Raw genomic sequence first — 14,046 nt, forward strand, 5'->3', positions numbered from 1 at the left:
GGTGTTCAAGGCTGGGTTGGATGGGGCCTTGAGCAACCTGGTCTAGTGGAAGGTGTCCTGCCCATGGAGGGGCGGGTTGGAACCAGATGATCTTTAGGGTTCCTTCCAACCCAAACCATTCTATAATTCTATGATTTTATGAACTGCAAAAGGGACGGGTCATTTCTTACTTTTCACTTTATCTTTTATGAACATCTACCTATTTCATGAGTAATAACAGCAAATTTATGTTCCTCAATCATGGGAGCAATTAATTTACCATTCCTCTACAAATATATTCTGCTTCACTATTGCTGAACACCTTTCAAAAAAGCTTAATGTATTAATACAATTAAGCTGCAACGCAAAATACAACAACAACAACAACAACAAAACACTCAAACTTATCAATGTTTTCTGTGAAGGCCTTGCAGTGTCGTCCATATCTTCTGTCAGTCAGTCTCATAAAAATGTGTCTTTACCTTGAGAGCCTACTTCAAACTCTAGTAGCTAGAATTAATCTAGATCTTTACACTTGTAGAATCCTTCAAACTAGAGAGATATGACTAATATTACTGTGAAATTGCTAAAGTTTTGGGGACACATAGTGCTCCCACCTCTGGGGCTGGAGGCTGAAGACCCCTACCTGTTCCAGGAGCTGATGCTGAGACCCCACTGGCTGCAGCAGTTGCCACCGCAGGGCAGGGCACCCAGACAGATTTCACTCAAAAAGAGAGGTCTCATCAGGAGCTGGCACTGAGCCCTTGCAGTGCTGACACTTGGGGTAGGCAGCAAGATTATGTAGATAGAATATTAGGAAAGGATTTAGTAAGAAGATAGGACAGACTGTAGTGATAAGGAACAGACTCAGACTGTCAAGCCAGACCAGCCAGTGTATAAATACATACATCTAGTACTTAACAAACATGTGACTTTGCACAAAACTTTTCTAAAAATATACCAAAGAGAAATATTCTGTAATTTAGTTTTGAACTCATTGGACTTTTTTTCTTTTCCATTTTTTAAATATAATACTATGCGTTCTTAAGTAAATTTTGCTGTTTGTGTATTATACAAATACCTACAGGCATATTCTGAAAATCAAGCTCAGTTACTTTACACTGAATATTGTGAATAAAATGCAACTAAGATGAATATAAGATGCTTTCTCAAGATGGTTATATATATCAAATGAATGCTTAATAAATACTGTTGAATTATTTTTGTATGTGATGACAAAGCGGTTTCTAATCATTTCCAAAACTTGCAAAATGCTATGAAACAATTTTGATGGATTTTACTTTCTCTCTCTCTTTTTCTTTTTTAAAATGAATTTGCACTAATCTGAACATGAAGAAGATACATTTTCAAGTTATAGGCATCTCAAGCACAAATTTTAGAAACCAACAAGAATGAACTAAGAGGAAAGATGCAATGCTTTCTCTATTTCTGTCTTAATTTACAGTATTTCCAGTAGGCTCCTAAAGAATTGAGAACATCAATATTTCTTTCTGTATTTGTTTCTGTATTTAATGTGTGCTTCTATGTGAATGAAAAAATTAAAATTAAAATTAAAATTAAAATAAATAAGGTGCAAGCAAGTGTGTTGTGAGGAGTCTTGACAAAAACTTGATAACAATTAAAAACAACAACAAAAACAACAGAAAAACTTAGAAGATAAACAAAAAGAATAACTTCATAGAACAATGTTAAATTACATTCCTGTGTAATTATGATAATTATCATATTATATATGATAATATGTAATAAACAACATTTGCAGAAACACATTTGTAAAGAAAAAGTATTATTACAAATTATTGAAAGCTATTACAGAAAAGACAAAATATGCAACATGGAATTTTAAGCAGCAGTAACTAGAAATCAAAACTTTGCATTTTTGTTATTGCTGTAGTGAAAGCAAAGATCTTTAAAAATAATAATAATAATAATAATAATAATAATAATTAAAGGACCTCTATATGGTTTGATATAGACTAATGTTGCACTTCACCTATTACCCTCAGAGCAATTTTCCTAATAGATTTTGTATCTAATCACAAGATCAAAGAAAGATACACATTTAATATCAGTGTTTCAGTAAATCACCTTTGTCCTCTCTGTTAATGACCAGTATAATGGAAGACATTCTAGCTGAAGTATTTTCTTCTTTTCTTCTTCTCTTCTCTTCAATACAACACTGTCCAATTGTTTATACTGATCTCTTGCTGTGGAAGTGTATTCTCCCCATCTTAATTTTCCATTGTACTAGCCAACACAGATTGTAAAGATTGTGTTTTACTACACAGCTTTTGTTCTGCATTTGGGATTGCTAGACTGATGTAAAAAGTCAGTGGTTTTCCATTCTCAGAAATTGTTAATCATCACTTCATGAATTTACTCATTTATTTCAGTCTATCATCCTCCTTTATATAGTAGACAGCTTTTGTCTACTACTAGATGATTAAATTCTGCTAATTCAAATTACAGGAGTTAGTATGACTATATGAATGGGTAAGGTGAGGGGAATATTGTCAGAAGCTTATATCTTATTCATCTCATTCTATTAATGTAACCACATAGAGACAATCTTATTCTTAGTTTCTTATATATATATATATGTCTTTTAAATTAAATGAAAAAGTAAACAACAGTGGGTAGAAACAGAGATTGAAATGAGGTTTGGGGAGTTTAAGGATTTAAAATTATGAAATTCTCTAACCTTGCTCCATTTAATTCTATCCAGTTAGTACTATGCTGCATTAACTTTTCACATCAAGCACAATTCCAGTCACCGTCTGCTGGAGTTTAATTATCACTTCTTTTTTATATGGAAAGGAGAATAATTATAGAAGAGATTTCAAAACAAACTTACTTTAGCATGGTATGCTACTTTTTACGTAATGGGCCATATAAACTTCAAATACTTTCACAATACCAACACTTACCCACTGCTTTATACACTAGCTACTAAATTGCTAATTTGCTTAGCTCATCTCCATCTTATATGTAACAGTTTTGTATTTAGTAGCAAACACCAGCAAGCATTAAAAATAAATCATTGTGAATAATAGTAATCCAAGTCAGCATTTCAATGGAAAAAGTTGTAGAGAAAAAAAACAAACAAAAAAAAAACAGTGAGGACAGATAATACAGCATTAGTTTCGTATCATGACATAAAGAGGGGTGCTTTATGAACTCCCAGTAATTCTTCAAAATATGCAACCAGTGCTCTGATTTTCTGAACAGATGTGGGAATCAAGGCTCATGGGGCCTAAAATTTAGTTATGGACATGGCAGCATCACATGCGAGAGAGGAATGAGGTGAACAGATATAAGTCGATGCCGCATGGCTGCAGAGCTATCAGAAACACATTACACCCACTCTAAAAGTCTTCTGTGCAGACGCAGCTCTTCTATATCAGGCCCCTTCTCAAACCTTTTTTTTTTTTTTGTAAATGAATATAAGACCTAGTACTTCTGTTTTAAGTCAGAGTTCATAACAGAGGTCTGAACGTCTGTTGTGCTGTGTTCTCACCTCCAGCTACAGAAATAAACCACTTCAGGTCACTTGCTTGATCTGAATCTGCAAAACAGATTGTGATTCTGTAATGGATGCTAAACTTTTGCTGTCTTCCTAAATATCTTCATATTTGATTTGCTATATGAATCAGAAACAGATCTGTACTGTAACCGGAAAGAAATACAGCTGCACCTAAACTGGGTTTATGGTCATTCCCAGTACCTGACAGTACCTGAATACTTAAGGTGTTCACAGCCATTTGTCCTAAATAAGAGGAAAATTGTATTTCAGGCATTTTTTGATCTAAAGGCATGCCTAACAAAGGCATGCATAGCTGCACAAACATTTATAAATGTTTAAAGGTCAAAAATAATCTGTGGATATAGTATGTATATATGGAAGTATTAGTTCTTTTCTCAACATTTTTCTATTCTCCCAACATTTCTTTTACACACAAGCAGAGACGTCGTACATCTTTCCCATTTTTTGAGAACACTATTTTAGATTAGAATTTATGCTTCTGAAGTCATATTATTCAGTCTGAATATTGACAACAAATGTAAGATACTGTGGAATTGTTAGTAAATTTCAAGGAAAGCTAATAATGAGAACCTTTACAAATACATAGGCTTGTTTATATATGTTTATATATAGATTTTTTATTACAAATATTTTATTTAATAAATCAGTGAATTGGATTTCTTTGCCAGATATAAAAGCACATCATCATAATTCCAATTCACAATAAATAAAGACAAAATACCTTGATAATATTTCTATTGCTTCCTACCTTTTAAACCAGTAAAATGGGATAATTCCACCCTCCTTTAGCTGTTGAGAAAGTTATAATCTACTAAAGCTAGTTGTCTGGATTTTTTTTTCTAAAGAAATATTTTTTTGGCATCAGAAGAGCATGACTCATCCAAAAGACTTCAGACAACTATTTAATGATGGAATACACTGTACATAAAACTGCTTTTTTTATTGATTAGAAAAGGTGCCTGCACATTTGACTTATAAATGAAACAGAATTTCTAGAAAGCTAAAACAAAGTAATTTAATCTCAATAGAGATACTTTGTATAAATTCTTCCTGGAAATCTTAATAATTTTGAACAAAGAATGAACTCAAATCTCAGTTTCTGTTCTCTAACAGCATTACATTTTTCTTAGAATATCATTGGAGTTTATTTGGACCAAAAGTCTTGGCAGCTTTTCTGGATAGACTTGGGTCTTGGCAGCAATTCTTGATTGACTTACATATTCATCCCTATTCAATATTCATTATTTTCTAATGAAGAAAATACAAAATATGTTTATAAATGGATATCCTTTAATACCTTTGTTGTTATCCATTCCTCCAACAGCATAAAGTGTGCCAACTGTAGATTTTCTAGGTTTAGTTCTTGGACTTTGCATGAGAGTTCTTCTCTCTGGTAAAAGATGGTATTTCATGGCTTCCAGAATAAGCTTCTGGCATTCTAGGTCATCCTTAAAAAGTGCATGGTTTTCTAGGTCAGCCAGTATCTGTGAATGACAAGATTATCAATAAAAAATGTTGTCATATTCCTAGGAAAGCAATACTATTCAATAAGATACCACAAAACTGATGTCATAAATTTATGACTTCAGTGTGGAATACAGGCCTTTTGCAGGATCCTTTTTGCAGGAAGAGGGCCAGGAAAGTAAATATTTAATTGATTTTGAAAAGACTCCAAGCAACTTTTAGATTATTTCACCATCCCTCAAGACTACAATCTGTCTCTTACTGAAGCCACTGAAGAAAATTAAGTATTCTTTTGTAGGCTACAGCCTTACTTATTTTAATGGTTTCCAACATTTCTGGATTTGATAGGATCCAGGAGGCATCTCTTTGTAAGCATCCTGAACGTGCAGTCATATAACACCATTATACAGTATTTTATGTATTTTACTTTCCAGGAACATCCCTTATCTCTAATAAAATAAAATAAAATAAAAATCACAATCAAACAAACACAATGCTAGTGTAAGTTTTTCATTTATTGATTTGCTGCATTATTGGAAAAAATAAGGATTAATAATCCAGATCACGTGAACATCTTTGTAATTGGTGTAAAAGCTATTAGTAGTATAATTACTATAGTTACTATAGTTACTAGCTATTAGTAGCGTAGTTACTGAATACAGCTGAAAGAACATTCTACTATATTTCCAAGAAATTGTAAATGTTAAATGTTGAATTTACTTGCCTGTATGGACATACCTAGTAGCATTTGAAATGCTTTGCATCACTGTTGCAGTTTCTCCCTTCAGGCAGCTAAACACTGCACAGCCATTTGATCACTCCCTACCTGCCAGCCACCCCCCACCTCCCGCCCCAAGTGAGATGGGGGAGAGAACTGGAAGGGAAAATAATAATAACTATATACATATAAACATAAAAAGAAGTGATGAACAATGAAATTACTCACTATCTACCAATCGATGCCCAGCCAGTCCCAGAGCAGTGGTCCTACCCTCTCCCAGTTTTATTGCCTCACATGACACCATGAGGTATGGAATACCCCTTTGGCCAGTTTGGTTAGCTGTCCTGGCTCTGCCCCCTCCCAGCTCCTTGTGCATCCCCAGCCTCCTCACCGGACAGTGTAAGAAACTGAAAAGTCTTTGGAAGAGTGTAAGCATTACTCTGCGACAACTAAAATATCAGTGTACTATCAGTGTGTTATTCTCCTAAATCAAAAACATAGCACATACCAGCCACTCTGAAGAAAATTAACTCTATTCCAGATGAAACCAGAACAATCACCCTTGAAATTTTCAAGATCCCATTGAGGTAAGCAACCTGGCCTAGACTCATAGCTGACTCTAAGCAGGAGTTTGGACTAGAGAACTCCTGAAGCCTATTCCTGCCTGAACAGTTCTGGGATTTGATGCCAGTGTGGTAAACTTCAGCTCTTATACAGATTTTGTGTCATACCTGCCAGGCCCATGCAGATGTCTCAGCTTCCCTAAGGTACCAGAAGTGGATCAGACTCTCATTGGCATCTAGGCAACTGAGTATTACCTTTAGATGCTGATCCCTATATGCTGTTGACTATACAACATCATATATTAGAACAGGTTTTAATTGCATATGGCAACACACCTGTACAGTCTGGAAGATCTCTAGATCTTATACGATATCTGTCTTGGAGACACAGTTGCTTCTGGAGATGCAGGAGATGGCAATGATGCTGAAGAATTTAGTCCTCAGTGTCTACAAAGAAACATCACCCTTGAAGACACATACATACAAACATACACAAACTGCAATGCAGTTAACTAGATAAAGGCAGCTAGATTCATTTTAAGGACTGTTAACTAACTGTCAACTGAACTCCAACTGCTGATGAATGTGTAAGTGTCCTTCATCAATCTCTCAGTCTTTTTCAGATAGCATGTTCTGTGACATCCAAAATATTACTAGTTGGTACATGTAAATAGCAGACTGTTGCTTCTGATTTTAGGTATCAGTCATGAACTGAACTAACTGAGTTCCAAACAAAGGTATTACAATCTTCAGTATCTCAGCTGGTGCTCCAGAACTCTTATTTTACATGGCTGATGACCTAACAGACAGTAGACCTGGTTACTAAAATACAAAAATAAGAAGAGTAATCTAGCCTAGTATTTTGTCTCCAACTGCAGCCATAAGCCAGTGAGAAAGCCATAAGACTAGTTTCATATACAGAATAATTCTCCTTAATATTCCCCTAGTATTCAACTTTCAGAACAAGGACCTTCTGAGATGAATGTCTTTTCTACGCATTTTATAATTCTCTAGGACCTTATCTTCCATAAATCAGTTCAATCCTTCTTTGAACTCATGTAAATTTCTTGCATCACCAATGTTTTGACAACAAATTCATCCTGCGTCTTGATGAATATGAAGGTTTACTTCCCTTTCCTTGCTTTGAACCTGACTCCTTTGGCTTCATTTGTTTTCATTCAATATGTTTAATTCATTTCTGTCATTCAGAGCTCCATTCATAGCCCCCTAATTCTTCTAACGGATGAGCAAATGCATAATTGAGCCCTACCATACTCTCTAAGTCAGAGTCACAAAGCGGTTGAAGTTGGAAGGGACCTCTGGAGATCATCTAGTCTAACCTCCCTGCTCGAGTAGGGTCACCTAAAACACATTGCACAGGATTGTGTCCAGGTAAGCTTTGAGTAACTCCCGAGAAGGAGACTCGACAGCCTCTCTTGGCAACCTGTTGCAGCACTCTGTCAACCTCACAGTAGAAACGTTTTTCCTGATATTCAGCTGGAACTTCCCGTGATTCAGTTTCTGTGTATTGCCTCTTAGTCTTTCACTAGCCACCACTGAAAAGAGTCTGGCTCCTTCTTCACACCATCCCTTAAGATATTTGTATATGTTGAATAGATCCTCTCAGTCTTCTCTTCTCCATGCTAAACAGGCACAGTTCTCTCAGTCTTTCATCATAAGAGAAATGCTCCAGCCCTCTGATCATCCTAAGAGAAGACAGGTAAGACAAAGGGGCTGAAAATGTATCTATTAATATATATTTGGGGATGTCAAGTATCTTTAATGATCTCTGAATAAATTTCTGCCAGTGTTCCAAATCTGGCTTCACGTAACAGAAAACGAAAGGATGAGGCCTTTAATTTCACCTCCCAAGGAATAATAAAGGGCTTATATGCTTTCTCTCAATTTGGCAGATTTTTTATTTTTATGTTTTAAATTGTCATATCAACCTTCTTTGTCTGGTGGAACAAACTCTTTTCTCATCTTAAATAGAAAATGAGGCATAGAAGACATACATTTACTTTTATATAAATATATAAATTGTATTTGCTAGCATTTTCAAATAAAACAACAGTATCTATCATATTCATTTTTATAAACGTGTGTGATTATTGTATTGAGAAAATACTAAAACAATACTAAAACATCTTTGAAGCAGAAGCAGCAGAACTGTAAACAACCAACTGAAAAAAAAAAAAAAAAAAAAAAAAAAAGTTGGCTAATATGAATACAGTCTTAGAGAAATGTTACTGTATAGATTTGAAATTAAACCTCCTTTAAATTTGTCATAAGCTCCCATTCTGGTATCTCCCTAAAATATACGTATCTTTCAAACCAATTAGTTTCTACTGATCTATGTACTCCAAGACCATATTCATATGATCACAGAAATTCAGTATGTGGGCTGCCACATATCCATACAGAAGTTATCAAGTCATCTATATTGAAGGTTTACTCCTCAGAACCACTTATCTGTGTCTAGATTTCAGATAACTAACAATAAAAAGCATCTTTTTGATTTTTGGGGGGGTGGGGGGGGAATAAGTTCACTAAATAAGACACTAATACTACAGTCAGCTTAAAACAACGTATACTTACATGTATAATACAAGTGGCTAGAGGTGCTCAGTTGTCAAGTTTCTTATTAAAATAATATGAAACTCAGGCAGAAGAGAAATAGATACATGCAAAAAAACAGCAGACTATTGTGTTCCTTGATGGTAGTATTTTTAAAAGGTGTCACTGTACATGGCTGAGGTTAAGAGCTTGATATAAATGTTTGCAAATATTTGCAAATGTTTGCAAATTTGTTTGCACATGAAACAAATTACACTTGAAAACATTCTTAAACTTTATTATCTTTAATGAATGGCCAACTCCTAAAGTCTGCTATTTTCAGTCAAAATGGCTTCCTTTAAAATTTTTTCACAAAGTGCATCTAAATGGATACCAGTCTGATATATTTTTAAACATATAGTCCAATATATACTACCTTCACATCTAACCTCACGAATTTAAATATCAACATTTTATTCTCTTCCCTCAGACTTGGTATTTTCATATTGACAGTAATAGAACTACATAAAATACAGTTTTGCTATATGTTTTTACATTTGATATTTTTGAGCTACAGTCAGTACCAGAATAGCAGAATAATCACTGAATTTTCTATTATTTCTTGCAGTTTCTTACATCTAAGCTAAGCTACAAGAAAACTGAGTCTATAATTACAAACTGTTTCATTTTTAAGTTAATTTACTTTCCCCCCTGTGTAGAGAAAAATACAACTCTCAAGAAGGTATTTAAGCTATTATTATATAAATTATATAATTATATGTAATATATGTAATATATATGTAATATATATATACTTTTATTATTTTAATTTTCTTCATAATAGCTAGTATGGTGCTGTATTTTGGATTTAGGATGAAAATAATGTTGATAACACATCCATGTTTTAGTTATTGCATACACTAAATCAAGGTGAGAAATCAAATGCAGTTCATATTACTAAGAATATTAAAGTGTGCTAATAAACACTGCTGGTAGCTGTATTTCATAACATTAATTTACATTTCATAATATTAAGATTCTTGATATATCATTTTTTGTGATTCTTTCACCTTTGAAGTCCTCAGCACACTACTCAGTAGATGAAAAATCAAAGATCCAAAGACAAATAATGTTCAGAGTTTTGAACAGGATGAAGCTTTCTCTTGCAAAATACTTTATCATTTAGGGCTACTGAACCAAACAGTGTACTCTGTCAACAATTAATTTATCATCATACAGGCACAACAAAGGTAAGAAATCAAATTATCAGTTTCCTCTGCATAAATTTGAGATAATGTATAGTAGCCTATACTTTCTAATGCTTAATGGAACTAATGCAATTGACAAGTTTTTTTATGACAAGCCTATTTTATTAGCAAGGATGAAAGTCTAGTAATCATATTTGTTGACTTCCTGTCACACAGCTGTTTCTATATACTGGTGTTAAAATCTGTGCTTAGAATCTCAAAACAAGTATTTATAAGATCTTGCAAATGAATTGCCACATTTTAAATACAGGAGTGATAATCAATGAACTGTCCTGTCCCAAAATTTGGAGATTTCATGCACCAGCAACAAATAAAGACTGAATCTCTTTCTTTGTGATTAGAAATACATCTTGGAAAGGAGAAACCATTTCTATTGAAAACGTCAAAAAGCAGACAGAAACCTGCATTTTTTCCCTCATAAATAAATAAATAAATTTTTATTCAATGGCCAAACCATAAAAATATTTTTTGTTCAAAAGAAATAAATAATAAAGATCTCCTTGTTATGTTATGATGGGGTAAAATGTGTTATCTCATGCACTTTTCCCAACAGTGCAGGTATGAGAAAAATAATTTTGTGAAAAATATTAATTCCTCCCCTCCTGTGTACTTATTCTATCATATTGGCTAATTTGTGATAAACACTGGATTTCTGAGTAATCTAAGGGCTAAACTCTGTGAGTTTACACAAAAAAAAAAAAAAAAAAAGGTTGAAATTACAGCTAGTGTTTAGAAAAAACAAATGGAACATAAACCCAGCTCTTTTATCTTGTCTGTTTCAATATTCTGTTTAAATATTTTTCTAGTCCATAGTTATCTTTCCTTATTGCATCAAAATATTCAATACATTTAATACATTTAATCAGGATACATGTGACCAGGAAATTCAATTAAAAAGGATGTTTCCCTGGAAACCCAATTATGTTCAGCTTACTATTTCATAGCTATGACATTCTTAATTAAAAGAGAATTGCATCTAACATCAGATGAAGATTTCTGGGTTTAGTAACACATAGAATTTCACAGAGCAGTTGCTGAACCATGTGGGTGCTACTTCAGCAGAGTTAAACTACTACACTGTTTTTGGAGCTGCTTGAATTTCTCAGACTACCAATATTCTGAGAATTTTTAGTAACTTTGTGTCACTGTGTTTCTCATTTTTACCACTTTAAAAAACAGAGATAAAAAAAAAAAATAAATCCTTTCTCAGTTGTACTTGTAAATTACCTTCAACACAATGCTGCAGAGAGTTGGCATGCTTCATCTCAGGGAAGCAAATTCAATTTGAGATCTGGAGTGAAAAGTAGTCAAGTACTGCCGAAAGGAAAGTCAAATCTAACGAGCACAGAAGCAGGAGGTTGGTACTGGTACAGTGACTGATAGTGGGACTGACAGCAGGCACACTGTGAGACTGCACCCTTAGTACTGAGATATTCACCTTTCACAACTTGGGAGCAGCTTTACTTTTGCAGTACCCTGAGAGAACTCCCCTAGTATTGGGTTTACATGGCAACATTTTAGTAGCGGGAGATGCAGGGGCTGTGAGAAGAGTAAAGAAACTGCCCCATGTTAGATAAGGGTCAATTTCAGCTGACTCCAAAGGGACCTACCGCAGCCCAGAGCTGAGCCAATAAATGACGTTGTTTGTGCCTCTGAGTGCAGATTTAAGAAAGGGGGAAAAAATGCTGGACAACAGCAGCTGGAATAGTGAGAATGAGAACCAGCCCTGCAGACACCAAGGTCAGTGAAGAAGGAGGGCAGGAGATGCTCCAGGCCCACAGCAGCAATTCCCCTGCGGCCTGTGGAGAGGCCCCTGGTGGAGCAGGCTGTCCCCCTGCAGCTCATGGTCCCACAGGGAGCAGATCTCCACACTGCAGCCCATGGAGGAGCCCCTGGTGGAGCAGGTGGATGTGGCCTAGAGGAGGCTGCAGCCGATGGAGAGCCCCCGCAGGTGCACTCTATTCCTGACAGATGGACCCTATGGTACAGACCCATATTGGAGTAGTTCTTGAAGTGCCTGTGGGCAGCCCCCGCAGGATCAGTTCGGGAAGGATGGCATCCCGTGGCCGTGAAGGAGCAGCGGAGACGAAGCGTTAGGAACTGACCGCAGCCCCCATTCCCCTGCACCACTTGGGGGGAGTATTTAGAAGAGGGCGGACTGGGGGAAGGTGTTTTTAATTTCCCTTTAGTTTCTCACTTCTCTCACTTGTTATTAATAGGTAATAAATTTTATTCATCTCCCTGCAGTGAATCTGTTTTGCTCATGATGATAATTGTTGAGTGATTTAATTGACCTTATCTCAACCCTTGAGCCTTTTCCATTGTATTTTCTCCCCCTTTTCCTTTGGGGTGGGGGAGTTAGAGAGTGGTTGTGGTGGAGCTCAACTGCCCAGCTGAGTAAAAAGTATGATCCACTTGAGAGTATTACTGATTTGATTTCTTCCTTTGAATTTTATGTATATTACTGTAAATTTTGATATTATAAAACTAAACTTTAGAGGAACCCATATTTATGTAAATAGTAATAACAGAAGCTTTTTATTAAGAGATGCAAACACAGAACTGTGAAGTAACCACAGTGCTGTAAAAACAATTGTTTTTGGCTTTCCAAAGAATTATTCTGGACTAGATTTCTAAGGATCTTGTTCCTCAAGGAAAAGGAGATTTCTGTTAACACTGTAGGAAACTGGAAGCCACAAAGAATCAGGACTGACACAAAGCAAGTTTTTCAACTTATTGCTTAAAAATTGAGATGGAGCCCGGGTAACACCAATCATTAGAAGAATAATGTATAGAGTCCAGAAAATAATCTTAAAATAGACAACACAGTTCAACCATTCTTACGTGAGATGACTTAACAGGCCATTGACTAATTATGGGGATAATACTTTGATCTTCATTAAATTTTCTTGTTTTTAAATTCTTTTTTTCAGGTAATGAGTATGAACAATATAAAAGTATCTGAATATTACACTATCCATTGTCCATTAGTTCCAGTAGGTCTGAATGGATCATTTTGCTTTGATAATTTATTTCAAAATCTGGCCAAAGCAAAGTACTTATCTCCATTTGGAGTTTCCTTCTCTCTGTCTCACTCACTCAAATCAGATTGTATCCTAACAAACTCTTTTACCACTTGAAAAGATTTTGTCTTCTAATTTCAAGTAATAGTTGCTGTCAAAAGGGAACAGAATTATTCAAAATGTTTTATGTTTTCTTTGCATATTTATTCTGATTTAGTGCCTTGAATAGTCCTTAATGACATATCATACTATGCCCTGAACAGAATTAAATTCAATACCCAAATTTTACAGTAGGTAGAAAGCAATTTCCTATGCTTTAAAAATTCTCCCAGCATCTAAATTCATTTTCCCTGTAAAACACATAGAGTCCTGTGCCCTCAGAAATCTATAAGCCAATGTCATGCAGAACACAGGATTTGCCTTATCCTAATAGTATTAATAATCATAATAGAAGAACAAAAAGCTTAAAATCCTTTAAATGAACCGTGAGTAAATGAAATGCAGATTTTTGTGGCACATTTTGTTTAACAAAGCCCCTGAGTCTTTTTCTTGATCCAAAATGTATCTGAAGTCACTTGACAACCTTGAATCAGAGAAACACATTACCATATGAAACAAAAATCTGAAGCAAGAATGACACAGAGTGTGCATATTGAATGGTCTTCTAGAGAGGGATTTGATTAGCCACCATCATCCTTTTATGTGTTTTCTTCCATGTACAGATTTGTTATAGCTGGTTATTGCAGTAATCATAGTAATACGGCTACCAGGAAAGAACAGGCTGCTGAAGGGTAAGGTCACTATTTTTCTTTGTACAGATTAAGAACAAACAAATGGTTTGTATCAATTCCTGGACAGTATAAACAAATATTTTATTTCCTTAAAAAAACTGTTAGTCCATCTTCAA

At 35.0% G+C, this 14,046-nt stretch overlaps 1 protein-coding gene across 2 annotated transcripts in view; it reads right to left on the bottom strand.

Annotated features, from left to right (window-relative positions):
- The window catches only part of KLHL1 (kelch like family member 1), a gene marked incomplete at both ends in the record, with an annotated part of 232,836 nt that overhangs the window by 63,364 nt on the left and 155,426 nt on the right, over positions 1 to 14,046 (bottom strand). For both annotated transcript variants that reach the window (XM_082753437.1, XM_082753436.1), the window contains one exon: positions 4,842 to 5,028. In XM_082753437.1, the coding sequence (XP_082609563.1) occupies positions 4,842 to 5,028 (187 nt within the window). The remainder of the gene's footprint in view (positions 1 to 4,841; positions 5,029 to 14,046) is intronic.

This window comes from Aythya marila, assembly GCF_965140915.1.
Source record: "Aythya marila genome assembly, chromosome: 1".
Classification (NCBI taxonomy): domain Eukaryota; kingdom Metazoa; phylum Chordata; class Aves; order Anseriformes; family Anatidae; genus Aythya; species Aythya marila.